The 27998-nt window shown below is 43.9% G+C and overlaps 1 protein-coding gene across 1 annotated transcript; it reads right to left on the bottom strand.

The window, feature by feature from the left end:
* LOC308285378 (uncharacterized protein) lies at positions 1-27962 on the bottom strand (the record flags this gene model as incomplete). The annotated part of the gene is made up of 14 exons (XM_080726109.1): positions 1-1700; positions 2362-2474; positions 3150-3536; positions 6283-6522; positions 7836-7932; positions 9010-9105; positions 10345-10430; positions 12081-12242; positions 12754-12803; positions 14001-14158; positions 17623-17778; positions 23515-23668; positions 24480-24738; positions 27845-27962. 14 exons carry the CDS (start codon positions 27960-27962, stop codon positions 354-356), a joined length of 3423 nt encoding a protein of 1140 aa, XP_080582235.1. The 3' UTR covers positions 1-353.
* Between the last annotated feature and the right edge of the window lie 36 nt (positions 27963-27998).

Below are 27998 nucleotides of genomic sequence, written 5' to 3'. Positions count from 1 at the left end.
TTCAATGCAGTGCTATATATATAAAATAACAGCAGAACGACACAAAACAACACATCTAAAGAAAAAATAATAAGTAATAATAAGTAATAATGACTTAGGAAAGAAAGATTGCAAAAGGCAAAAGAGCAAAGAGAATGAAAAAAGCATCCTCAGCTGTACACGTGCATAAACTTTGGCATACTGTATTGTATACACCAAGCACCCTGTTGAAGTGTCCTTGAGCAATCAAGGCATTGCACCTGTCATTTACTTCATTTACTTTGAAGTTGCTCTGGATGATCATGTGACAGAAATGACTAAGACACAGGAAGTTGCCTGGATACTGAAGGCATTTTAAAAACATCAGTACAGTTCTACATCAACCCGAGATGTTTAGAGAGGCATGAGTCCAGACCACAGAGAATCAGTATCATGCTTGAACTTGCATCAGGTCCTTTGTGCCTCACTGTATCGATGACAAAACGTGCCTTGTCTTTTTTCGCCTGCATCTCAGCAGCCATCTCCCTCTCAGCATCGGTTAACACCTCCTTTGTGAAGAGTTTGTCCAGGAGACAGTTGAGATTGGGAAGAGAAACGTTGTCAATGAAGCTGCCTCGCACCGAAAACAGTCTCTCTTCTGCTGGAAGAGTCAGTGTGCGTTGAACTTGGTGTTTTCTTAAAGCAAGAGCTGAAAGCTTGACACAGCGTTCCCATGCGCAGTCAGAGGTGTTACTGTGTCTTAGAAGCAACCTAACATGCTTAAACTTGGCCTCTAATGTCACTTCAAAAGTTGAAATGTAGTTGTGATAGGATGATGCATCCACATTAAATTTAGCCTTACTTGGTTCGATTGTGATGGAATCATCTTGAGGGGAAGTGGAGAGCGTATATTCTTGCTTTGGGATTAGTTCACAGGGAGGCTTTTCAATGTAAATCTCATCTCCATTTATTTTCCTCCGTGTATGCAGCACTTCACTCAGCACAACATTCTCAGGTAGGAGCAATACTTTCAGGACTGAACTGGGATCATCATCATCTTCAATTGGTGGTGTATAAAACAGTGACACCAATGCCTGCACAGGATTTGGGCTGTCAACATCATTGATGATACCATAGGCAGAAAATCCATTTACATTTATGATGACATGGGTTTCTGTGATCACATCAGGGTAAATCAACTCAATGCCATCATCATCCATCACATGGACAACAGCCAAGCAGCATTTGCCTCCACCTGTGGAGAGGATCTCACAATGTGGAAAGTGTAACTGACACACAGACATCCGAGGACATTTTATGTCAAACAGTGGTCCTGCAGGCCTCTTGCCAAGCTGGGATAGAAGCAATCGGTGCCATGGGACTGTCCTGTAAGTCACATCTCCCTCTGTCCCAAACTTAAACACCAGGCCGGTCACACTGCATTTGAACAGTCCTGTTCGGGTGCAGTGGAACCTGTAGCTTTCCTTGTTTTCTACAAGAATGATATCAGGTGTAATTGTCTGTGTTTTGTCAAGTAGTGTAACATCATTTACACTGTGGCGCCGCTTTGCTCTGAAACCTGTCTTGTTCTCTAAATATGGAATATGGCTCAGTGAGGTTAAGCTGTGAGAACGAGGCAAGGAGAGGGATTCTCCCATCCTACAATCACTGAAGCATGAACTTAGATAAGTTTCATCAAGGAGCTCCAGTAGAGACCCTACCTCACCACCCTGCATCCCCTCCTAAAAGAAAGAGAGAGAAAATAAAATAAAGTTATGAATATTAAATAAACATAAACAAACATTACCTAAATAAGAAAGTCACCGGCAGGAAAAAAAATGGCACACCCAGTAGAGTGGCCTGTAAATTAAGGCCCGGCCCTAACTGGCTAACCGACTAACTAGCATACATTTTAGACTGAAAACACCAGGCCGGGTAGGGTCAGGTTCAGGAAGAACTTTCTATCACAGAGTAAAGCATTTGTTTTTTCATTGGGCCTAACCCGACTAATTAGCATACAGTTTAGGCCCTACCCGGCCCGGAAATGTGGGTACGGGTCGGGTAGGCGCTACTATCTTATCTTACTACTGTATATCTCACTATAAAATGACTGAACATCTGTCTGTGAGTTACTGTAGAATCCATTTTCTCCTCAGTGGGATGACCGATCTGTACTTGCACTCAGGCATCAATTGTTTCTTTATTGTCAGTTTTATGAAAATAAAGAGGATGATCCTTTGAGTGATGGTGAGTGAAGTTTGTATATATATATATATATATATATATATATATATATATATATATATATATATATATATATATATATATATATACACAAACACACTGAAGAGTACTTGTTTGTCTTATGTACTTATAATGTAGTACAAGATTGCAGCCACTAACCAGGTTAGATGTGTTATTTGGTCCAATGATTACAGATGTCTTCACAAACTGGGTGTTGGCGGACTCATGGCAGGCCTTGGGCTGTGAGTGCATATATAGACCCTCTGGGACCTCTGGGAGGAGAGGAGAGGAGAGGAGAGGAGAGGAGAGGAGAGGAGAGGAGAGGAGAGGTTTCAGGTGGTTGCATAGCGTGGTTGTACCAAGAAGATGGAATAATGCAAGCAGAGTCCCAATAACATAACAATAACATAAATTCTTTGTGAGAGAGTAGAATATTTATGATCAAAACGACACCTTATTCAACATTATATCTCCCCTTTAATGATACCAATTTGTATTGTGTTTTATATCATTATTGATAGGACAGTAGACTGACAGGAAATGGGGGGAGAGATGGGGAGTGACATGCGGCAAAGGTCGTCCGGATCGGGAATCGAACGGGCGACGCCGCCAGCCATCCATGCCTATGTGGCAATGCCTAAGCCTAAAGGCCTCTCCATACTTCGACCGAAATGTTCGGTGAGTTGTGTTTTCCGACGTGCAAATTTCCGAACTCTCATTCGGTCTAATGCTTTTCAGAAGTCCCCAGGGACATCATTTTATGGTCGAAAAGGACCTTTTGACCGAAATCTTCGGTTTCGGTCGAAGTATGGACAGCCCTTTAGTGGTATGCGCCTGGACCAGTAGGCCAGCGGGTGCCCCTATATTTAGCCTTTTTCTATAGAAAAATGCGTCATTTGAACAGCGCCTGAGAGCGTATAAAAAGGTGTGTCGTGTGATGTCATTACCTGTGGTTCCCGGTGGGGTGTTGGAGTTGGTGAAGAAGGCAGGCTGGGACAAGAAGGGAGCGCTGGGTGTCGGGGGGCACAGGCCGGAGGGGAAGGGCTGCAGCCTCAGCTGCCGGTTGTCCTGCAGCTTGCGGACGACGATGCGGCAGAAGCCCTCGTTGTGGCGGTCGCACGTGTCCAGCAGCTGGCGCACCTTGGCGGTGCGCGTGGGCCGGCCCTGCACCAGCTCGTAGTCCTCCACCATGAGGAGCTGGCGCGCCAGCAGCGCGTCCAGGCTCTGGTTGAGGCACGCCTCCGTCATCTGCGAGACGATCTCCTCACGCCGCTCGCCGATCCAGCGGGCGACGGGGCCCGCCGTGGGCGGGGAGTGGCAGTCGTCGTTGTCCGCTGTTTTAAGAAAGAAAGGCGGCACATAAATGTGATGCACACGTATCTTGTCGCGTAAGCGTGTTGTGGATTTGAGTGAGCGAGGCTTCATTTTGGCAGAGAGGTGCAATGCAAACCTTGTATTATGTGTTTGTTTTTCCTGTAATTATAGTTTTTGTTTTGTTTGTTTGTCTTCATATGATTTGCTTGTTTTGTTTTTGTCTGTTTGTTTTCCTGGGAAATATCTACTGCATATTTTTTTTGCTCTTGTTGTAAATGCTCTAGTTCTGTCAACGTCTTGAAATGAAAAGAGAATTAAAAAAATATAAATCATAAAAAAAGAAGGTGGTAAAGAGGAGAACTTTACAGTTTGATTCGTATATATACGCAATGGCACAAACATCACTCCAGTGAGGAGGGAGAGTGTTTTCTGCTGGTGTTTCAGTCCAAGTGTATCAAAGGGTGCGTTCGGAAATGCGCACCGGGATTGTGCTCAGTGTAGTGAGTGCCTAAACCCAACCCTAATCCTAACCCTAACCTCAGTAAAACAATGCCTAAACCTAACCCTAACCTAACCCTAACCACACCCGGTGCGCATTTCCGAACGCACCCTTTGATACACTCGGACTGAAACACCAGCAGAAAACACTCTCCCCCAGTGAGGGACTGGTGTGTCATCTTTACCCCCCAAAAATACTTGTTTTCTACTAGTAAGCGACCTCGCCCTTATTCAGATTGAGAACCGAACTCTGAGAGGGTAATGGAAGCAAATGGACCCTTAAGGATCCATTTTCTTCCATTCGTACCCTCTAAAGGGCCACAGTGATGTGGACATCAGGGATGTGGACACATCAGGGATCTCCATATATGGGCATAAAAGGGATTTGTTCCCCTGGCATCACAGGGATCTCCATATCTCCATATATGGGCATAAAAGGGATTTGTTCCCCCTGGCATCACAGGGATCTCTTTAACAGGGCATCATTAATATTGATGACATCAGGGAACTCCATATCTGGGCATAAAAGGGATTCTGTTAGTGTGACATCACAGTGAAGCCAGAGTGTGATGTCAGAGCGGCAAACCCATTCTGGTAGAGTGGTTCCCCTGACATCACAGTGACGTCAGAGATGATGTCTGAGCAGCAAACCCATAGAAACCCATAAAAATGTGTACACGGACGCAAACAAGCTGTGACGTTTCTCATGGTAAACTGCGACCTTCGGTCACAATCATATAGACGCCCTTGAATTCATTCCTCGCATTCCTAAGCCAATAATTTGATGACGAGGGAGTCTCCGGTCAGGGCCGTTTTTTGCACAGACACACTAGGCACTGTGCCTAGGGCCTGTCATGTCATTTATTTTTATACTACTGAGAAGCGTCACATCGAGATTCATTGTGAGCTTGTAGATCGGCTTATATAGAGATTATCTAGAGAGATTACAGCCTTATATGCATTTCGGCAAATAGACAAAAATGTACAGTATATAAGGCTATACAATCTCTCAAAAACAGATGTAGTGCTACACTAGGAACAAAACAGAGAGGCTGCTGTTTTTTTCCCTTTTCTTTGATGATGGCTAGCCAGAGTGATAAGGCTGAAGTGGTTGCTGCATGTTTTGTAATAACTATTAGAATCTACAAAGTAGACCAACTAGTAACTAAAGTTTTCAAATAATTGAAATAAATACCTTAACATTTTATTGGGGGTAAAGTCCTGTAGTGTTTACATATGAGCTGGAGGGGAGCATTATATTAGCCTATTAATTATTGTTTGGTGAGGAGGGGAGCGACTTGCATCATATTAGGATATTATTATTTTTTTTGTGACCCGTTTTTAACCGAGAAAAACTAATAATTTCACAGAAAAACACAATTTTATTGCACAGCCCTATCTCTGGTAGGAGACTTGAATAGTCTCCTACCGGAGACACTAGTATCTTTCCTCCTGTCAATTATTGGCATTTGAATCTCCATCAATTCAAGGCTTCGTGGGTTGTGTAATTGATAGAAAATACGATTTTTGGGGGGCGAAATACTCCTTCAACATACCCGTTGGATTCATCTAATATGCATCATACCCAATGTTGCTGGCCGCCACAGAATCTAATTAATATCAAAACAAGTAGCACAAGAGGAAGACATTATCGCTTTATAAGTTCTTCTATAAACTCCAATTTCGTTTTCTTTTAAAACTAAATTACTTTGATCTGAAGCCGTGGCTGATACAGAGACATCTATGAAACCACATGGCAGTGGAAAACATTTACTGAAAGGCTGTTGACACTTGAAGAAGACTGTGTGCAAACGTAAACTAATCAAATATCACAGGAACAAAGAACGCTTGGTTGAGGATGAAAGAGGGGGAAATGATGGCAAAAGCAGGCATAGATTTCATTCAGCCTATTTATCTAGCGGCCATCATCTGTTCTGGGAGCTGATTTAGTAAACCATTTCACTGTATGAAACTGTGTGTGTAACAGCTCAACTTTTGGCTGTGTAGACACACATTATTTAAGATTACATCGTGACAGTGTGAAATGTGTGAAATGTGCTCAGTTTTGGCTATTTTCTGAGTGTTCCCATAATGTTTGACTATTTGAAGACATCAGTGAAATTAACAGATTTGAACATTTTTGTAACAATTTTAAGCGTTTTGCCCAGAATTACTTGCCCAAAATAGGGATTATTTTACGAAGTTATCGATATTTTCTTTAAATGATTAAATCAATTAGTTCAATTAACTGTTTGCACCCCTAGTTACCTGGCTTTGGTGGTGATGGTGGTGGTGGAGGTGGTGGAGGTGGTTGTGGTTGTGGCTGGGGTTTCAGAGAGGGTTCAGACCACTCTTCGGTAATGGGCAGGCATGGGTTTGTGGGGATGTTTAATTCTTTATCATTAGAGGCGGCCGCCTGGGAGCATTCGTTCAGGTTGTTGTTGGTTGGGCTCTGGACCCGCAGCGGCTGGGGGGGCTCCAGCGAGTGAGGCATGAAGGAAGACACTCCTGGATGAGAGAAAAGGATGGATAGATCTTATAGTCAGATTTAAAATATGTTGCTTTCGAGGAAAACTCTCCGTCTTCATATTCTAACTTTCAGTATTTTCATTTGATCATACTACAGTGTCACACAAAAGCATCAAAAGTAGCAGATCTACAAGCTGGAAACGCATGCGCAAAGTGATGGGTTTTAAAGGACAACCTTTTTTTTTTTACAACAAGGGTTCATATTTTAGATTGCAATTAGAGAAAAGAAGAGTGTTCAAATGTTTTCATTTCAATTTCAGTGGTTGGGGGCATGCGTACAAGTGGCTAAATATGTATTTTTAGACACAATAAGCCAGAGATTTCTTTATTACTATTTACAATAACACTAATAGCCCCCATAAGTCACATCTGCCAATGAAAGATTGTGGTGCATCTTGGGAATGGGTGCATGTACGCATGCACCCACCCACTGAAATCGCTAAAACTATGGAAAGCAGTAAATGAAAACATTTTAACCCTCATCTTTTCTTTTCTAAAATATGAACCCTTGTTGTAAAAAAACAAAGTTGTCTTTTAAGCTTGTAGATCTGCTACTTGTGATGCTTTTCAATTTGAATCCTGAAAAGAAAGATTTTGGACATATGAGGTTTCCACCCGGCAAAGACGATATACAAAGTCTATTTTTAATTTCAAGGTCCGCCCAAGTTGATAATAAGTATGATTAGGTCACAGGCCCCCATTATGACGTCCACTGTAAAATCCTCAGAGAGCTCTGTAACAGCAATCCACAGACTGCCACGGTCAGCTCTACGAGGCCTTTCCTAGTCTGTACAGCGTTCCCCAACACACCTCCAACACAGAGGTTCTCAAAGTGGGGTCCCCAAGGGGTCCTTGAGGGGTTCCAGGGGGGTTCCCAGGCGTTATTATGATTCACACCACAGCTCCAGGCGGAACCGCTCGTTTCGTGTCACCAGCGTCGGCATAGTTTTACTGAGGTTAAGGTTAGGGTTAGGGTTAGGTTTAGGCATAGTTTTACTGAGGTTAAGGTTAGGGTTAGGGTTAGGGTTAGAGTTAGGCATAGTCCGGCACCTCCGCACGGTGCAAAAGAAGCGCTCCCTAGCTCCGGTTCAGCCAATCAAAAGCTTCCATAGGCGGGGTTTGCCTGGAGCTGTGGTGTGAATGATAATAACGCGGTTCCCAGCTACGTTATTGACAAGTTGACAACCAAATGCACCGTCACAGATCAGTAACTCTGAGACGGCACGAATGGATGAATGGATCTGAATCTTCAGTTGGTTGTACAAAAAAGGTGTGAGGTATGATGTCATTACCTGTGGTACCTGGTGGGGTGTTGGAGTTGGTGAGGAAGGCAGGCAGGGACATCTCTGTGTCCTGGGAGGAGCAAGACCCCGAGTCTGAGGTGGAGCTCTGGCGAGACACACAGTAATCGATACAGTTAAAGACACATTATGAAAAAGGAAGCTCTTCTGTCACGCATAAGTCTAGAAATGTCGATAGATCTTTATTAACTCATTAAAAGCCAAACGCGCGATGTCGCGCGAAAAGTACTTGAGTACTTATAGTGCCGAATGCGCGATGTCGCGCGAAAAGTAATATATTACTGTAACGGCGAGTATAAATACCGAGTATATGGCGGAAGCTCCGGAGGCGAAAATCGTCGCTGATTTGTCATCATCACGGCTCCACCAGCACAAAATAGTCATCCCATAACATTGAGGTGGACGGGGGATCTCATCTTAAATGTCCATTATCTCAAAACTACACTTTAGAAGCGAAGATGGAGGCAGATGCTCGCTTATATAACACATATATAAAAGCTCCAATGCAATCCAGCATGGCACCACGTAAACAACGATCGATTCCGGCGCACGACCCGATGACGTCAGACCGGAAGTGATCACGCTGTGCACTTCTGGCCTTCAAAATAAGAGAGTGCAAGTGGATGGAGCCTGCGTGAGGCACTCTGGACATCATTGCGACCGAAAGTCGCGGGCGCAAAATGAGTTAATATACTTCTACTTGAACACCTTTTGGGGTTCTTGTTGCCATGTATCGTAGCTGTCGGGCAGAAACCTTGTATCTCCAAGTTTCAAATGTGTAATTTTTTTTCCCGCAAAGTAAAGCACTGCTTCATCATACAAGGCCATCGCACAAATGTAGTGAAAACAGCTGATCTACAAGCACACAACGCCTCGCACGCTGTAGATCGGCTGTTTCACTAGTTTAAATCATTTTTTAAAAGGATAAATACAAAACAAACGGTTTTGGACATACAAGGTTTCCACCCGACAACGACGATATCAGTAACAGTAATAAATAGTTTAACCCCTTGAACCCAGCATCCCCATTCAGGAGGGGAAGGGGGGAGCACGTCATCACATCACAACACATCGCAAAGCAACACGTTGTGAGCTTGTAGATCGGCTATTGTTGTTGGTGAAGAAATGTGGTTAAGGTGGTGAGTGAGGGTATGCTCTGCCTTACGGGGCTCCTGTAGAGTTCAGGGTGGTCAGTGTTGACGGGTTTGTCCTCTTTCTTCTTCCCACTCGAGGCCGGGCAACAGCTGGTACCCCTCATCAGCTGTGGACACACGCACGCACGCACGCACGCACGCACACACACACGCACGCACACACACACACACACACAGAGTGAAAAACTGATTGAAAGCAAATCTACAGGTAGACAGTGACATTCACCTGGCCAATACCACTATCAGAATCACTTAATTGGCGCACACACACACACGCACGCACGCACACTCACCTGACTCGCTGCCCGATGTGCTGTGTATGATTTGCTCAGATAGTTACTCATTACTCATTGCGTACAAAGGGTATGCAATAAATGCGTAATTCAGCTACGAATGAAATCGATCACGATGTGCACGCACAGTCGCACATGCAAGACCAACATTGAAAACAAGGAAGGATGAGTCCATTGGGTCAATAGTGTTGAAATATGTTGAAAATGTGTCCAGTCATCTACTCAAACAAAGCTGATTGAGACAGTACAGATTTTTTGTTTTTATATATAATTTTCAACTTTCTATTGATTTTGTTATTTTTATTAGGAACACCCGGACTGGATCCACAGATTTGGATCCAGATCCTCAGTCAAATGAATAGGAAGTCAAATCGATTTCACTGGTTGTACTGGGTTTGGTGATGTTCTATACTGTTTGAATCAGCTTTGTTTGCTTACAGCTTCATTGTTTTCAGGCCAAGGAACCCTTAGTTGAGAGAGAGATAAAGCAGGGACCCCCACAACCTGTTTATAGATTCCATATTGTTTCATTGTTTGACAGCACAATAATCAGTGTATTTTGGATTCACGTCAATTTGTGTTTTCAGATATTTAACCACTTGAACCGTCAACACTTAATATCTTCGGAGTCATCTTTCACTTCGTACTTAGTCCGCTCTTTTTCCCCTCTACACCAAACCTCTTTGCTGAAAATAGCCGATCTACAAGCTCACAATGCCTCGCAGCGCGAGGTTTGTATGAAAAAGAAATGACATACCATCACAGCCACTCATCATACGGCAATTTTGGAGTAAGTGTGCAAGAAACATGCCTTAGAGAAGTGTGTGTACTGTTCATTAACACATGCTTTTTTTGCTGTTCTATTATTTGCCTTTACCAACTTAGCTATTATATACTGTATGCATTGCTGATGAATATTGATCAAAAATGTCATTGTATACAGTAAGTATTTTGTGAAAGCACAATGAAGTCATTCCCACATTATTGATACTGATGTACTTGGTCATTGAAAATGTTGTCCATGTCGCCCCCCAGCCCTGCCCCCTGACTGACCTTTGACTTCTTGACCTCCAGCACCGCCTCCAGGAAGTCAATCTCATCGAATCGTCTCAGCATGGGCTCCAGTTCTATCAGACACTCTGGACAAGAGAGAGAAAACACTGCATGGGCTCCAGTTCTATCAGACACTCTGGACAAGAGAGAGAAAACACTGCATGGGCTCCTGTTCTATCAGACACTCTGGACAAGAGAGAGAAAACACTGCATGGGCTCCTGTTCTATCAGACACTCTGGACAAGAGAGAGAAAACACTGCATGGGCTCCTGTTCTATCAGACACTCTGGACAAGAGAGAGAAAACACTGCATGGGCTCCTGTTCTATCAGACACTCTGGACAAGAGAGAGAAAACACTGCATGGGCTCCTGTTCTATCAGACACTCTGGACAAGAGAGAGAAAACACTGCATGGGCTCCTGTTCTATCAGACACTCTGGACAAGAGAGAGAAAACACTGCATGGGCTCCAGTTCTATCAGACACTCTGGACAAGAGACAGAAAACACTGTGAACATGGGCTCCAGTTCTGTCAGACACATTTCCATTCTAGTACAGAAGGCAGCATGGCTACATGTTTCACTTCCTCTAGCAACATTGCTCACTCATGGTCACATTCAGGCTAATCTTTTGTGGCCAGACTGTTGCCTCTGACAATGTTCAAATGCTTCCATCATGCAGTCTTCTTCACGGAAGCTATGATCACGAGTAAGGGATAAAGCGGATGTGGAGCCTTTTCTGAACTTCCGTTTTGTCTTACAGTCGCGAAAATGTACGGTATCCTAAAATAAATCAAAACCATCTAAGCATATAAAGTATATAGCTTGCTGCTTAGCAGAAATGGAAATAAAACATATGGTGTAGGTGTAGGTGTAGTTCCAGACTCCATATAGCATTCAGAGATTGTGGAATAGCTGTCTGGTAATGCAAGACTACATTCAGGCCCATGCACAGACCATTTGCTGTAGTGACTTGCCACATCTCATCAAACTATGATAGACATACTTGAACCACTTAGGAGTCGGGACCTTATCCCAAGGTAGTTATCACATAGACAGGCGAGAAGTGAGCCCCCCTTGTTTCCCCTATCCTGTACATAGTGTTTTTTATAACTGCGATATTATGGTATGTTTTCTTTACTTGCTATTATTATTATATTCATGAATTAAATACTGAGGGCTACTAACGTAAAAAAGACCGTACAAAGTCTTAATGGGGATCTTCCTTTTAGGCAGGGTGTTTAACTGTACTTGTACTGTAGTACATTTCATTTGTATTGACTATACTTTCTTCTCCATTTTTGTCTAATAAAATAATTAATCATTCAATCAATCAATCAAAACCTATCTAGACATTTCTAAAAGAAATGTCTAATAGCTCACAATGGAAATGTCCCTTTTAACTCGTCATGAATCAGATTTCAGTAAATAAAGACACACTGAATCATGCAATCATCCAACGAGCTGGCAAGATGTATGGAGAACCGGGATGACTGGAAGCGACGATGGAAGGCTCGTCTGAGGACGACCTAGAGAGTATTTGCACTATTTTGAAAAACATTTTAAAATACTTCAAATAGCCGATTTACAAGCTCATAACGTGTTGATGTAGATTGGGGAGTTAAACTATTTTAAGATGCTTTCAGATGGGGGGTCCAAGGCCAAATACATCCTTTAGAATCTGTGACATGACAAAACGTCTGGTTTGAGAACCCCTCTAGGTGTAGCCTTAGCTTACTGAGGGAGGAGGGGCGTTCGTCTGGGTTGGCGGTCCAGCCGGAGCTCATGAGGCTGATGAGGGTCTCCCTGCCGGGGATGTCGGGGGACAGGCTCTCTGTGCCCGTGTCCGGACGCAGTCCGCGCAGCACGCTGAACATGATCTGCATGGGGTTGGTCATCTCTATGCGTGCATGCGCACGCACACACACACACACACACACACACACACACACACACACACACACACACACACACACACACACACACACACACACACACACACACACACACACACACACACACACACACACACACACACACACACAACTTTGCTAGGAGGACAGGGCAAAGGTTGATCTTGAAGATAGCCTAGAGATGAAGATAAGCCCACTGTTTCTCAAACAGCCTACACATTTCTTTACAGGCAAAAAAGATAAATATATACTGTGTGTGTGTGTGTGTGTGTGTGTGTGTGTGTGTGTGTGTGTGTGTGTGTGCGTGTGCGTGTGCGTGTGTGTGTGCCTATATACCGGTATATATATACTGTATATATATATATATATATATATATATATATATATATATATAGTTTCAAAAATAGCAAGTTCAAAACAAGCTTGTAGATCAGTGATTTCCGCTATGATTGCACATAAAACTGGATATTTACAATGGGGGGAGAAAAGAAAGAATACCTTCGTATGGAATCCGCCTGGACAGCACCTCCCACATAATGATGGCATAGCTGCAGGAGATAAGTCGTTTAGAGAAATAAGTCATGTATCATTCCTGCTAAATGGAACCCCTCTTGACTGAAAGAAGAATTCATGTATCATGAGAAGCACTTTGTAATCGTAACTAGTCTAAGCCTTTTCTCAGGTATGTCATGGCATTTCTTCAAACCAGCTTGCAGAGAACAACAAGACACACCTGGGGAAGAACTCACAACTAGGGCTGTCACAATTATGACATTTTAAATCTTTTAGGATTTAGAAGGGCCTCAGGTCTGAATGGGCTAATGAAGTTTCAGACATACTGTATTTAAAAATGTCAAAGTATCAAATAAGGCTTACGTGTTAAAGACCAACACTTATGCCATATAACAATATTCAAAATCCCAGGCGATATCTAGTCTCATATCATGATATTGATTATCTTCTTCTTCTTCTGGCTAATTCCCATCAGGGCTGCCATAATCTATTAGTGGATCATCCGTTTCCATCTGGTTCTGTTTTCTGCCTCTCCATCAGTATCCTGCGACCTGCATGCCTTCTCTCGCTGCATCCATAAACCTCCTCTTTGGCCTTCCTCTTCTCTGGCAGTTCCATCTTCAGCATCCTTCTCACAATAACCAGGGTTCCCCAATTAGTTTTGCCCAAGGGGCCGAATTATGTCTAGGGTACCAAGCCGAGGGCCACAACATTGCAGGGGGCGACGGTGGTGCTCCCGCTACTCCAGCGACAGTTCAGATATCGTCGTTGTCGGGTGAAAATCTTGTATGTCCACAACCGTTTGTTTCGCATTTATCATTTAAAAAATGATTTAAACTAGTGAAAACAGCCGATCTACAAGCACACACCGCCTCGCACCGCGAGGCGTTGTGTGCTTGTAGATCTGCTGTTTTCACTACTTTTGTGCGACGGCCATGTATGATGAAGCAGGGCTTTACGTTGCGAAAGAACATACAAATTTGGAGATACGAGGTTTCCACCCGACAACGACAATATACTAGTGTTGTTGCTGCAACCACCATTATTACTGGGGTTGGTGGGGGCCGCAAATGGCCCATGGGCCGCCTATTGGGGAACCCTGCAATATACCAATCATCGATATAATATTGACAAATTGTCCAATCTGCCCAGTCCTACAGTAGGTACCTGTACTGTACATACCATGCATTCACGGTTCTCTACTTTGGTAGAGGTTCCTGTGAGTGTCTCACCTGTAAATGTCGTGTTTGACGTCGGCCCGGCGGCTCTTGGAGGGGTCGTACTGCTCAGGGGGCATGTAGATCACTGGGCCCCCCTTCTCCGGCTGTTTGGAGCCCGAGCCTTTACTGATGGACAGCTGCCGCCACTTTGAAAGGCCAAAGTCTGCGATCTGTGCACAACATTTTGGCTTAATGTCTTTTTTTGTGTTTGCAGCCCACCCATATGACTACTTAACAAGTGGTCATGTGGGTGGGCTCAGGGTTCACACGCATCTTTACCAATTAATTTCCCAAACTTTTCCCAAACTTTTCCAGAATATTTAACCCAATTTCCAGGACAATATAACAATAATTCAGCTCAATAATAGGTCGCTTATACCTTTTTCAGGCCGTGACCCCCGAAATAATCATGTTTTAACTGGGGACCCGGCACCCTGACGAGCACTAAGAGTTGAGGAATTTAGTATAACACGGTTCTATTGTGAAAATAGCAGATCTACATGCTCACAACGCCTCGCGTTTCACAATTTCTGCCTCTAGTATTTGACAATTTGGCCCATGTTTAATTTGTAATTTCAGAGGTATTAACAAAATCAATAACCAAAGACAATGCATAGCTATTTTTTCCAGGACCTTCCAGGACCCTTGATAAATTCCAAAACTTTTCCAGTACTGGAAAAATATTTTTCTAATTTCAAAATATTTCCAGGAATTTCATGACCATTGGAACCCTGTGGGCTGCATGTATTTTCAGAGAGAAAAGTGACACCCTGCAGGCACACTTCAATGAGCTCTATGGGGGCATCATTAACCACTTACACCCTAGGGCTCTGTACTTTGGTCCCCTCCTTGGTATCTCTAGTCTATACCAAATCTCTTCAGCAGAGATAGCTCATCTATAAGCTCCACACAACAAGTCAGTAGGAGCGAGATCATTTAGCGACCTACAACCGGGTCGCGTCGTGGTCGGTAGTTTTCAGCGACCGGGTCGCTAAATCGAGCGACCGGGTCGCTAAATCGAGCGACCGGGTCGCTAAATCACCGACCGCGCCGCTAAATCGACCGACCCGGTCGCTAAATCTACCGACCTGCCTGCAGTTTTAGGTTGGTAGATTTAGCGACCCGGTTGGTACATCTAGTGACCCGGTCGGAAGATTTTGCGCCCCAGTCGGTCGATTTAGCGACCCGGTCGCTCGCTTTAGCGGCACGGTCGGTGATTTAGCGACGCGGTCGGTGATTTAGCGACCCGGTCGGGAGGTTGCGTGGCAGGTTAGCCTAACTGAGGTAAGGTTACTGAGGTTAGGGTTAGGGTTAGGGTTAGGGTTAGGGTTAGGGTTAGTAGCCCGGTGGTCGGTGGAAGCGACCACCGGTCGGTGGATTTACCTACCCGGTCGCTGGATTAGCGTCCCGGTCGGTGGAATTAGCGTCCCGGTCGGTGGAATTAGCGACCCGGTCGGTGGTTTTAGCGTCCCGGTCGGTGGTTTTAGCGTCCCGGTCGGTCGATTTAGCGACCCGGTTGGTGGTTTTAGCGTCCCGGTCGGTGGTTTTAGCGTCCCGGTCGGTGGTTTTAGCGTCCCGGTCGGTGGTTCTAGCGTCCCGGTCGGTGGTTTTACCGTCCCAGTCGGTCGATTTAGCGACCCGGTCGCTGAAAACTACCGACCACGTCGCGACCCGGTTGTAGGTCGCTAAATGATCTCGCCCTCTCTCCAACAAGTTGTGAGCTTGTTGACATGCTATTTTCACAAAATATTTGCCTATTTTTGAATAGAATAGGGACGCTGGGGTTCACATAGTTAAAAGAAGGGCATTAATGCCAGTTGTGTAACTGAGACGGATTAAGAATAGTTGGTTCGTGCTTATAGGATGGCTTTCTTTTTTACATAATTATTTAAATACTCAATGCATAAGCTTAACCACTAATATCATCTTTTCTGAGGGTCACAGGGAGTCAAATTGGACCCTTTATAACTTATGCATGCAAATGGATTCAGATTATTTATATACCGTAGTTATATTTCATGTAAACATCTCTCAGTCACACTTAAAGGAGCACATGACCCATTTTCAACCTTACCTTACAGTATAGTACTAATGCTCATTATAAGATGGCACCATTTCTGTCTCCTCACTCTGCCTCAGAGGACATCGTCAGTTTAGGAAGGTTTGGTCATTTTGAACCAAAAACTGATGGTAAGAACAATGGCTTCTATTTCAGAATGCTAGTCCATTAAGAGAAGGGCTGTAGTTTGTATTAGCTTGGAATCAATGATGTCACTATATAGTAGACAGATTTCTGAACTGTCCACAGCCCTCCTCTGAGACACAGAGTGGCTGAGTAGACATGAATTGTGGCATCTTACAGTGAGCATTAGTGAGGACCACTTACCATTGGTGCCTATTGAGCTTGGCAGATTTTCTTTCTCTCACGTCACTTTGTCTGCTGACCTCACTCATTTAGGTCCTGCAATGTAGTTTCAAATGCACTACATTGCAGGCGTTTTTTTTTAGAGTGAAAAATATATATATATTTGTGTGACATATGTGATGTTGGCAGGTTGCCCCAGAAAATGTGCCGATCTCAATAGGTACTAACAGTATATGAAGATACAGGTTGGAAATGGGCGAAGTGATCCTTTGCCATTACAGTACTGTTCAACATGCTCAATATTAACACACACACACACACACACACACACACACACACACACACACACACACACACACACACACACACACAAACTAGAGCTGGGATAACCGACCGAAAACCCTCGGGGCCTGTCGGACGCATTTTCATAATAAATTGTCGGACGTCGATTCGGGTCAGACAGATTTTTGCTATAGCCTCTGCCTTCATATGACATGCATCATGCACTCTCTCTGATGATGCACGCAGCGTGCAACTCCTGTGTGTGTGTGTGTGTGTGTGTGTGTGTGTGTGTGTGTGTGTGTGTGTGTGTGTGTGTGTGTGTGTGTGTGTGTGTGGCACTGTGTGTGTGGCACTGTGTGTGTGGCACTGTGTGTGTGGCTGCTCGCGCTAATGTTGCAGCCGGAGACATAACTCTGAGCATGGAGAAAAGTCCCATGCTGAGGTAAACGCAATGTTGAGGTTTCATTGGAAGTGGTGTGCCGCTGAATGGAGCTCCCTGCTTGTGTTCCCACTACTTTACCTTGCATTGGATGTTTATTTTTCGGCGCTGTTGTGTGCACTGCTGTGCCAGCCTCGTCCGTCCATCCGTCCAACACACATCACATCACCCAAGTAAATCCTGGCTTATACTTTCACAAGCCACAGTGTGGCTTAATATTCACATTAAGGGTAACAAGCAGGCACGCTGCATGCACTGCACATTAGAACAAGTTTGCTAGTGAGTGTAAATCAGTGGCTTCCTCAAAGAAAAAGAAAGGAGGGGAAAAAGCGTTGGAAACATAAGGTTCAGGCCTCGGCGCGGGTCGGACACATTTTAATGATTAATGCTCGGACGCCGATTCGGGTCGGACAAAAAACTGTCGGACACGGGTTCGGAACGGACAGAAAAAATGGGCCGGATCCCAGCTCTAACACACGCATGCACGCACGCACGCACGCACGCACACACGCACACACACACACACACACACACACACACACACACACCTTGACATGATATTCCCCGTCCATCAGGATGTTTTGCGTCTTGAGGTCGTGGTGCAGTAGGGGCGGGGTCATGTTGTGGAGGAAGTTGACCCCCAGGGCGATCTCGTAGAGGACCCTCAACCTCAAAGGCCAGGCCAGCACAGGGTACAAACCCCTCTATACACACAGAACAAGAAGAAACCAGGTATAAAACATATACAGATCCATCCATCGATGATTTTGATTACTAAGGACCTCCGACAGAAACAAGACCGCTAAGGGCTTTTTTTGGGTGTTCCTTTTAGGCAGGATGTTTGACTGTACTTGTGCTGTGCTCCATTGTTTTGTGTTTGACTGTACATGTATTATTTTTGTCTAATACAATAATCAATCAATCAATCTAAAAATAATTAGAATATCGGTATTGTGTAAAATCGGTATGGTATTTTTTTACACAATGCATATATTTTTTAATGTATAGACAGATCTGTAGGAGGAAAGACTCCAAACTGTCATTGTGTTCAGGAAGTGAAGGAAATGGTTAGAGATGGACCGATTGCAAAATTCTTGGCTGATACCGATCCACCGGTTTTATGAAGGTCTGACCTGCCAAAACCGATTTTTCCGATACCGATTTCTTTAGCTAAGAACTAGAAAATAGGGTTGCTCCAATACCCTTTCTTCAGGCCAAGTAGGCCTACAAGACATACTTCAATGTGAGTACCAATAAGCTAGAAGAACACTAATGGCAAATCAATCACAATAGTACAATATCCAAAATCACAGACAATATCCAGTCTAATATGACCGTCTGGACTAGGCAGGAGGAAAGCAGGTGACGCATGTTTTTTTCCCTTCTTTTTGGAGACGACATTGACACAGGATTATGGAATATATCCTCACATTGCAAAGGTAATCAGCACCATCTGTATTCTGTAGGCTGCCACTAAGTAGACTGGCTGCTACTTGCTAATGTTTACTTTAGTTACAGGACCAGAGCATCATGCTGTGCAGTGCCATAGACACAATTGGCATAAAACCGGTATTTATGTCAGTGACCACCGATTCGGCCGGTTTGATATAATACCTGCCGATTTTTGATATTGGCCGATACCGATGTCCATCCCTAGAAATGGTGCTAAAACACATTCATGTCAATGACAACCAAATTAATATGTATTTGACCGTGGATGACCATTTTAAGAATATGTTGTGACAGGGAAAAACACAAAAGATTTGTGTTGTTAAAATGTTTCCAAAACATTCAAATTCTTTCAAATGTTTTCAAGTTGTTTTGTTGTTGTTGACAATAGCAGAAAATAGCAGCTCTACAAGACATCAACATACATCTACAGAGATGCGATGTAGCTTGTAGATCAGTCATTTGCGCAGCGCGCACAGTTATGACGTGGCTTATGTCATGAGACCAGTCCAGTGTCAGCGCTGCGCTGCCTGTCACAGTCACAGAGAGAGCATAGCGTGCGACGCGCTTACATGAATGGGACATTTACAATCTACAAGCACTCCTCTCGGCCGCGGAGGGGTCCGTCGCGGGGGGGTCCGTCGCGGGGGGTCCGTCGCGCGGGGGTCCGCCCGACTCCGCCGCGGAGGGGTCCGTCGCTCAGCGGGACCACCGTGGACCACTGCGGACTGAGTTGCTGCTGTTAGCCAGTTAGCGTAGCCTCTATCTAGCCTTACATTAAGACGCTTTCTGCCGAGACTTTCGCATTGTGACATTGGGGCGAATGTCACAATGCGAAAGTCTCGGCAGAATGCGTCTTAATGTAAGGCTACGTAGCCTCCACTGTCTGAGCCCAATAAGCCTCATGTCTGTTGTAAAATGTAAAACTACTCACCGAAATAGACGGTTTTAGGGAGTTGAAAGCCTACTTTCCTTAGTGGGAACACCCAGAGCCCCTGCACCTCACGTCTAAAATAGCCTAAACTTTTTAGGCAGAAAAGAAAATATGTAGCCAATTATTTAAGAATATTATAGGCAGGGGTCTTCAACAGAGCTGAGAGTTTTAAATGTAATAAAAAATAAGCAATGTTTTGTTGGGTTATATATTATATGTCTTAATTATTAATTGATTCGCTTGTAGGCCTATACCAAAATCCATTAAAAAAAGTTTCTAACTGTTCCCAGGTCAAATATTGATGTGTGATTAAAATGTGATTAATTGAGATTAATTAATTACAAAGCCTGCAATTATAATTTCTTTAATCGCATCCCAGAGACTCTTATTGTTCCAATAAATTGGATTCAGTTCTAAAAGGAGCTGTCTAAACAGATTTTGCAGTAAAAAAAAAAAAAAAAAAAAAAAGTAATATAACTTAATATATTACATATTACTCTTGATTCCAAGTAATAAGTAATATAATATTATTACTTTTTCCAAGGAGTAATAAGTAATAAGTAACGATTACTCTCCTAAGTAATATTGCCCAACACTGGTAGCCTATAGACCCATTTCTTGTTTAAAAACATTGAGACTAAATGCACAGGTGACTGTATCATCTATCTATAAATGCGAGAAGTCTCTGTGTGTCTGTAATCCGCGTATCTCGAGAACCGTTCGTCCCACCGGCTTCAGATTCGGCACGCGCGTTCCCCGCCGCGGCACGGAGTGCAGTGCCGGGTCTCGACCCGACCCGACGCGCGGTTTTCCCGAACCGGCGAGAAACGTTCGGAATCTCCTTATGCGGGGTTGATTGTTGACATCAGGCTGTTCCGGAGGAAATCGGCGAAAGCTCTGACTCATTGTGACATCACTTCATAAAAGGCTCTGACATCACGTACGCCACATGAGTCAACAAAAAATCTCTGTGAGTGTGTATGTATGTATGTAATCCGCGTATCTCGAGAACCGTTCGTCCCACGGGCACGCGCGTTCTCCATATATGGGAATAAAATGAATGCCCGTATGCGGAGCTGATGTCTGACATCAGAGTTTTCCGCAACCGGTACTGTGTGTGCAGAGATCATATATGGGCATACGTGGACAAAGACAAACAGATGGTCAAAACGGGTCCTATGACAACAGGTATATTGGGGTTTGCATTAAAGGGTGGGGCATTCATGGGTTTGCACCGCAGCAGGTAGTGCAGTGCTCGGCCTCGACCCGACCCGATACACGATTTTCTGGAACCAGCACGAAAGGTTCGGATTCTGATGTCTGACATCAGGATTTTCCGGAACTGGCACTGTGTCTGCATAGATCTCCATATATGGGCATAAAATGGATGCAGACAGACAGATACAGATATCTCCATATATGGGCATAAATGGACACAGGCAAACAGATGGTCAAAATTCTCCATATATGGGCATAAAGTGGACGCAGACAGACAGATACAGATATCTCCATATATGGGCATAAATGGACACAGGCAAACAGATGGTCAAAACGGGTCCTATGACAACAGGTATAATGGGGTTTGCATTAAGTTTGTCTCCTCCATCTGTTTGTCTGTGTCCCTTTATTCCCATTATGGAGATCTCTGTATCTGTCTGTGCCTCCGACTGTGTTGCAGACACAGTGCCGGTTCCCCCTTTAATGCAAACCCCATTATACCTGTTGTCATAGGACCCGTTTTGACCATCTGTTTGAAAAAGCGACAGAGATCTCATATATGGGCATAAAATGGACGCAGATAAACAGATATCTCCATATATGGCATATATGGGCATACAATGGACGCAGAATCACAAAGATCTCCATATACGGGCATAAAAGGGACACAGACAGACAGATACAGTGATCTCCATATATGGGCATAAAATGGACGCAGATAGACAGATATCTCCATATATGGGCATATATGGGCATAAAATGGACCCAGAACTATAACTGCAGTGATCTCCATATATGGACATAAAATGGACACCGACAGACAGACAGACAGATACAGATATCTCCATATATGGGCATAAATGGACACAGGCAGACAGATGGTCAAAACGGGTCCTATGAAAACAGGTATAATGGGGTTTGCATTAAAGGGCGGGGCATTCATTCCCTATTTACATTGTTCCGAGTTGGCCAGGTCGCCGACTAGACGCTGTAATCAATTCTCAACAATCCCCAAACCTGTTGTTTTGGGGAGCGCTGGTTTCATTGGCTCATTTGGTACCGACCGGCGCGTGCATCTAGGTTCTTATAAGTGTAACGTGGACAAGAAATGCATATATTATCCCCAGAATAGGGACCCTAGAGTTGAAATTGGTTAACGCTAGGGCTGTCCTCGACTCGGGATTTTTGGAATCGATTCGAATCGAGGGGTTCATTCCGACGCGTCGACGAATCGTTTTATAGTCTACTTTGTGTAAAAAAAAAAAGAAAAAAAAAAAAAAGTTTTGCTTTAAACGTCCACATCAACACAACACAATAATACATTAAGATGAATTGAATGCACGGTGTTTTCGGTGATATCGGTGCGCGAGCACAAACATTATCTGCATAGCAATGTACAACACACCGTTAAAACAAATAAAACATCTCCGCTGATCAACTCTGCCCCGTCTCGGCAGCATCCACTGCCGTGCAGTAAAGATGAGACATTCGCGAACGATTCCGCTCTCTTGAACGGCTTTTTTAAATGAACGATGGGATCCAGTCCGCAGTCGCGGGACACAGAGCACTGACAGAGTAATGAGTCGGTGTCGAGAACGGATTCATTTCAGAAACGGATCATAAATAGCTGGAGGCACAGCTCCCAGCTAGAGCCCTCAGTGTGGACATGTCATGGACGCAAACACAGCGAAACAAACTACAAACATCATCATGGATTACTTACAACACTGGAACAATTCAGAAGCACTTTAATTAGAAAATGTAACTAGTAGCCTACACTTGTGTATGTTAATTTGACTTTAGTAGATTGTTTAATTACTTCGTGGACGTGCGTGTGTGCTGTGGCAGGTTATTTAATATGGGATTTTGACAGCGTGCTTCTCCTCTTAAGTACGGAACACCGTCCCGGCTCCGAATGTTTTAACGAAGCGGCGGTTCTGGCCGTTCCGTCTCACTTTCACCCCTACGCTGGTGCGAGACAATAAATAACTGTTCGCCAATTGCTACATCTCTCAATTGGAAGTACATGACACCAGTCTAGCAGCAGTGCACCGCAGTATAGTAGGTTAACTGGTGATATAAAAAATATATATATATTTTCGACTCCTCGACTCAAACAATTGGCGTCGATTCCCGGGGCTTAAAACGACGCGTCGATTCGTCGATTTTTAGAGGACAGGCCTAGTTAACGCCAGAGCAGTAATTTACTTTTTAAATACTTTAATAAAGAAGCAAGGAACTTTTTGAGACTCCAGTTCACGGACATTAGGGCATTCACGAATAGTGATTTCTAGTATTCGATTTATTCGACCTCAAAGTATTCAAATAGTCGAACATTCGACAGGACTGGCCAAACTGTCAAATATTAAGTAAGCGAACATTGTGAAAATAGCCGATCTACATGCTCACAACGCCTCGTAATGCGAGGCGTTGTGAGCATGTAGATCGGCTATTTTCACAATATTTATCTGCGGAACCGAGTCACATTAAATGTAATACCTACAAGTGCTTGTCAGGGTGGGGGTCCCCAGTTCAAATATGTTTATTTTGACATCCACGGCCTAAAAAGGTTTGAGAACCCCTGGCATAGAGCATTAACAAATTCATCCACCATGGGCATTGACAACTCATTCTTATGACTTCCTATCTTTAAAAAAATAAAAATCAGCGAATATTCGACTTCGGTGAATAACGTCGAAATCGAATAGTGACTTTGATATTCGAATATTTGAATATTTGGTGAATGCCCTAACGGACATACAGCACCCAAGTCAAGAAGAGCTTAAAGATGTAACTGGCAGGCAGGTATACAACAGGTAGGTAGTAGGTAGGTACCAACCTCATGGAGCAGCACCTTCAGGGAGCCGTTGCTCATGAACTCGGTGACGATGCAGAATAACTCTGGCTCGTTGCACACGCCAAAGATCTGGATGATGTAGTTGAACCTGGCCTTGTGGAGAACCTCTGCCTCCTTCAGCAGGCAGTTCCAATCCCTGAAACACCAGCACATCATGCCTTGAGCAAGCAAGTACCGCTGGAACATAATACTCACAGTCGAATAATGTTGCAAGTGAAAATAAAGCATTCAAAATTTGACTTCAAGTCAAGTACATATCTTATTAGGATCAAATGATACTTAAATCCCTGTAAGTAAAAGTATTTATGCCGAGTGGCCCATTTCAGAATAATAAATATGACTCTGCTGTATTATAATTATTATATACATCAACAATATTAATTGTGGTTAATATTGCAGCTGGTAAGGAGGGAGGGGAAGCCCAAATGGAGCCTTACAGGGCTGTAACTCTGAGAGTCTATTTGGTTCCATTTGTGCAGCACACAGTTATGGGGTTCTTCGAAATCAAACGATACGTGTTGTCGCCAGACAGTCACACAATGAAAGTCAGCTCCAATATTAAGCAGTAACGTTACACACACGGCCACCAAGCTTGATTTCAAGATCAGACATGATCATGAAGGCTGCATGGTCACATTTCAACATGTTATCACTTGCCTGGCGTTGCCAGCCTCTATCACATCACTTCGTTTTGGGAAGAGAGTCTGGGATTTCAGGAAGAGTTTTCATTTCTGGGGTTTGCCCCAAACCACGTGCCCCAAGCCTACAGAAACCACATGCCCCAAGCATACAACCCTGATTGGCCAACCCTTGAAGCTGGTTGAGGAAATAGAATCTCAATGGATCGGTGCCAGACCGTACTACAACACCACTACCGCCAGGGAGTGTTGTTGTGTTCGGTCTGGTTTATTAACCAGGCAATGTTATCACACAAACGTATTAGATACCTTTCACCAACGGGAGAATCAAGCTTGAGGCACTTGAGGGCCACGGTGGTCCGCCAATCGGAGTGCTGAGCCTTGAACACGGTGCCGAAGCGCCATCTGCTCAGGCAGTGCAGGTCGGTGAGCTTCTGGTAGGGGATGACGGGCAGGGTGCTGGTCAAGCTGCCGATGTTCACATGACCAGTGTCCGTGCTGGGATGCTCCATATCCGAGCTGCTGTGAGCCTGTAAGTCCGGTGACTCTGGTCCGTTAACTCTGGAAGCTGGAAGGATTATTTATTGTGTGAATCATCCACTGGACTGAACTAGCCCTGAAACATGACGGTCGTATGACACAACCGGCATGCTTCCACGTGAACCTGGTTTCAAGCAGACTAGCCAAATGCCATGGCACGCGTCGCTAAACAAACTCACGGATGTCAGAATATGTGTCGCTCAACCAGAAATTACACGTAGCAGAAATACAAGGAAAAACTGAAAACAATGTTTGAAATTCGATATCCCTAGGGGAATTTTTGACAGCTGCTGAAAGTTTGGTTCCCATTCACTTATTATCCAGTACGCTTATTCGCAATTTTGACATTTGAATCCTGAAAATTTGCATTTTTATTTAATTTTAACTCATTGAATGCCATTTCAAGATGGCCCCCAAGTACCAGACTGCCACTATCCTAGATTTCTAGTGCACGGATCAATTTTTAGTGCACGGATCGTGCACGCCCATGCACCATATATGCATCATATGTGTAGTACTTTTTAACAGCTTTCAAACAAAAAAATCCGCTTGGAAATCCGTTCAGGCATTCATGAGATAGAAGCCTTCAAAGTCAGACAAAACAAACACTGCCACCTTCCAAATTTCTAGTGCACGGATCATTTTTTAGTGCACGGATCGTGCACGCCCATGCCTAGATCATGCACCATATGTGTAGTACTTTTTAACAGCTTTCAAACAAAAAAATCCGCTTGGAAATCCGTTCAGGCATTCATGAGATACAAGCCTTCAAAGTCAGACAAAACAGCCATTTTTGACATTTTGAAAGATGTGTTTGTTATGGGGCTAAACATGCAATTTCGCAATTGCGATCATGCCTAATACATTTGAGGCATTTTTAGAATTTTTTTTATAAAAAAAAATTTTGAATTTTTTTTTTTTTTTTTTCAAAATGGCTTCCAACTCGGGAAACTCGGGCTGTGGCAGCCTGGGAGTACTGTAATAACTCGTGAAACTCGTGCCTTGGCAGTCAATGAGTTAAATGCATTTATATCTATATATCTATATATCTATATATACTATAATTTTGCGAATGTCCGAGTGAGTGAGTGAGTGAGTGAGTGTCTGTCTGTCTGTCTGAAACAGCGTTTCTCCTCAGTGGCTGGAGCAATTGATCTGAAATCGCATCACCATTAGCATATGAACACACCTAACATAACTGTGAAGCCCGTTTGTCACTTTCACAAATCATATACTGTATATTAGCATTTTTATGGTGTATCTACAATCTATTCTGCATCTAGCATGAGGCACATCTATTCTGCATCTAGCATGAGGCAACATGTTTAACCAGCTCTCTCTGTGTGTGTGTGTGTGTGTGTGTGTGTGTGTGTGTGTGCAGGCAGGCGGGTGTGTGCGCAGGCGGGTGGGCGGGTGGGCGGGCGGGCTGGCATCTTACATTGATGCTCCTACATATTATCATGCAAGCACCAGTTAAAGTTACTTTCCATCCCTCATATACTGTGTGCACAGTGCACATCCCATAACCCATACACTGCACATCATTTTGGAGCTCATATCTTTGAACGGGTAAGGGCTAGTGTTCTTAACTTTATGAACTTGAATACAAATAGGCCTACATTGGACAATGGACATAAAAAAAAGACTAGTAGGCCTACTATTCATTAAGCTAGTATAGACTGAAGTAATTCAAGTGGGCCATGTTTGCAAGTTTAGAATCAGCTGAAATCAATAATATATCAGTATTTCGATATTAACCTGCGGGCCACATTAAAGCTATACTGTGTAAGTTGCTCAACTTGTGGTCAGTAGCTCTATAGCAAACCTCGGTCGCGTCCGCGTCTTTCGGCCGTCTTTCGGTTCTCACACCCCCGCGTCTGCCTCCACCTCGCCGAGATCTATCTTTTGAGGGGTCCCTGGTTCCTGTGCGTTCAGCCATTCCGGAGATACACTCCTTCACCCATGCTTCACCGTGCACCCGAGTATAGAGACACACGGGAGACTACAAATATGGCCGCCCTAGCGACCCCACTCCAAGATGCGCTGTGATTGGCCGGCAGTGTATAACCCTCGCTGTGATTGGCCGGTAGTGTGATGACGCAATTTTACCGCGAAAACCGGTCCCCGGTAGGGATCATAGAAAACATATAAAGAGAAGGCTTTTGAAGCTGAAAATAACGGAGTGGGGGTTCTAAAACTTTAGCGATTTAACAGTTAGGACCATTTTAAGATTTGTTTTATAAAAAAAGTTACATGGTATAACTTTAAGGGAAGGTTGGGGCCGCATGTGGCCCTCGGGCCGCCAGTTGCCCATGTATGTATGTACTATACCTGTAGGCCTACACTATAGCCTACTATAGTGTATTAAGTGAATGGGACTCTGTATAGTAAGTTGAATGGGACTCCAACTTTCAGCAGCTGTCAAAAATGTAAACCTGTAGAGGTGTAGACACCTTTACAAACACATTGGTTAAGAAATGTCTTGGTAAGGTATTTATTCCCAGATTTGACATTATTCTGGCTATGAACCTGAGTGAAGTCACGGAGGAGTACACATTATAGCCCCATATTCCCAAAATGTATGTTGCATGTTTTTTTTTTTTTTTGCATCATGTTTTTACCACAGTCTTTCTTATATTTTCTGCATAGTAGACCTACTACTGTTTTATTTGTCTGACGTCATTCAATGTTATACGAGTTAAAAAAGGACACTAATTTAAAAGAAAATGAGGTGTTTAGTTGACCATGTAGCCTACCTGAGAACTGTACTGTCATTACTCATGAAACTGTATAGGCCTACCCTTTCCTATGCAAACTTCTAATAAAGGTATCAATCAATCAATCCATTCAGTCTGAATGGATTGATTGATTGAAAACTGTGAATGATTCAGACCCATGCACAGCAACTCGCTGCTAAGAAACTATGCGTCTGGCTGTCAAAAAGAAGTGTTTACAAAATAATGTTACGCGTTAATTAGCTAAGTTAGATAAATAAAGGCGTCATATGGCCGTTATTGTGTCGTGTGTCATTGTGTCGTGTGGCTCCTTTCGGAACCTCTCTCTTCCGCCTCTCCTACACGCTCAGGCTCGTGGGTTCGTGCCCGTGGGTCGGGCCAGGGACGCGTGACACTCACTTGTCGTCGATCTCTGCGGGGTCATGTTGATGCTAGGTTCGATTCTCCTGCGCGCCTCTTCATTCTCTTGCTTTAGTTTCTCCTCGATTCGTGCGAGCCTCTGCTCCAGCGACGACATGCTGTGTTCTTTAGTCAAACCTGCTGACACTGCCCT

This window comes from Nannobrachium achirus, assembly GCF_963921795.1.
Source record: "Nannobrachium achirus genome assembly, chromosome: 5".
Classification (NCBI taxonomy): domain Eukaryota; kingdom Metazoa; phylum Chordata; class Actinopteri; order Myctophiformes; family Myctophidae; genus Nannobrachium; species Nannobrachium achirus.
Note: the sequence above shows the minus strand (reverse complement) of the source record. Positions and strands in the feature narration are given on the sequence as shown.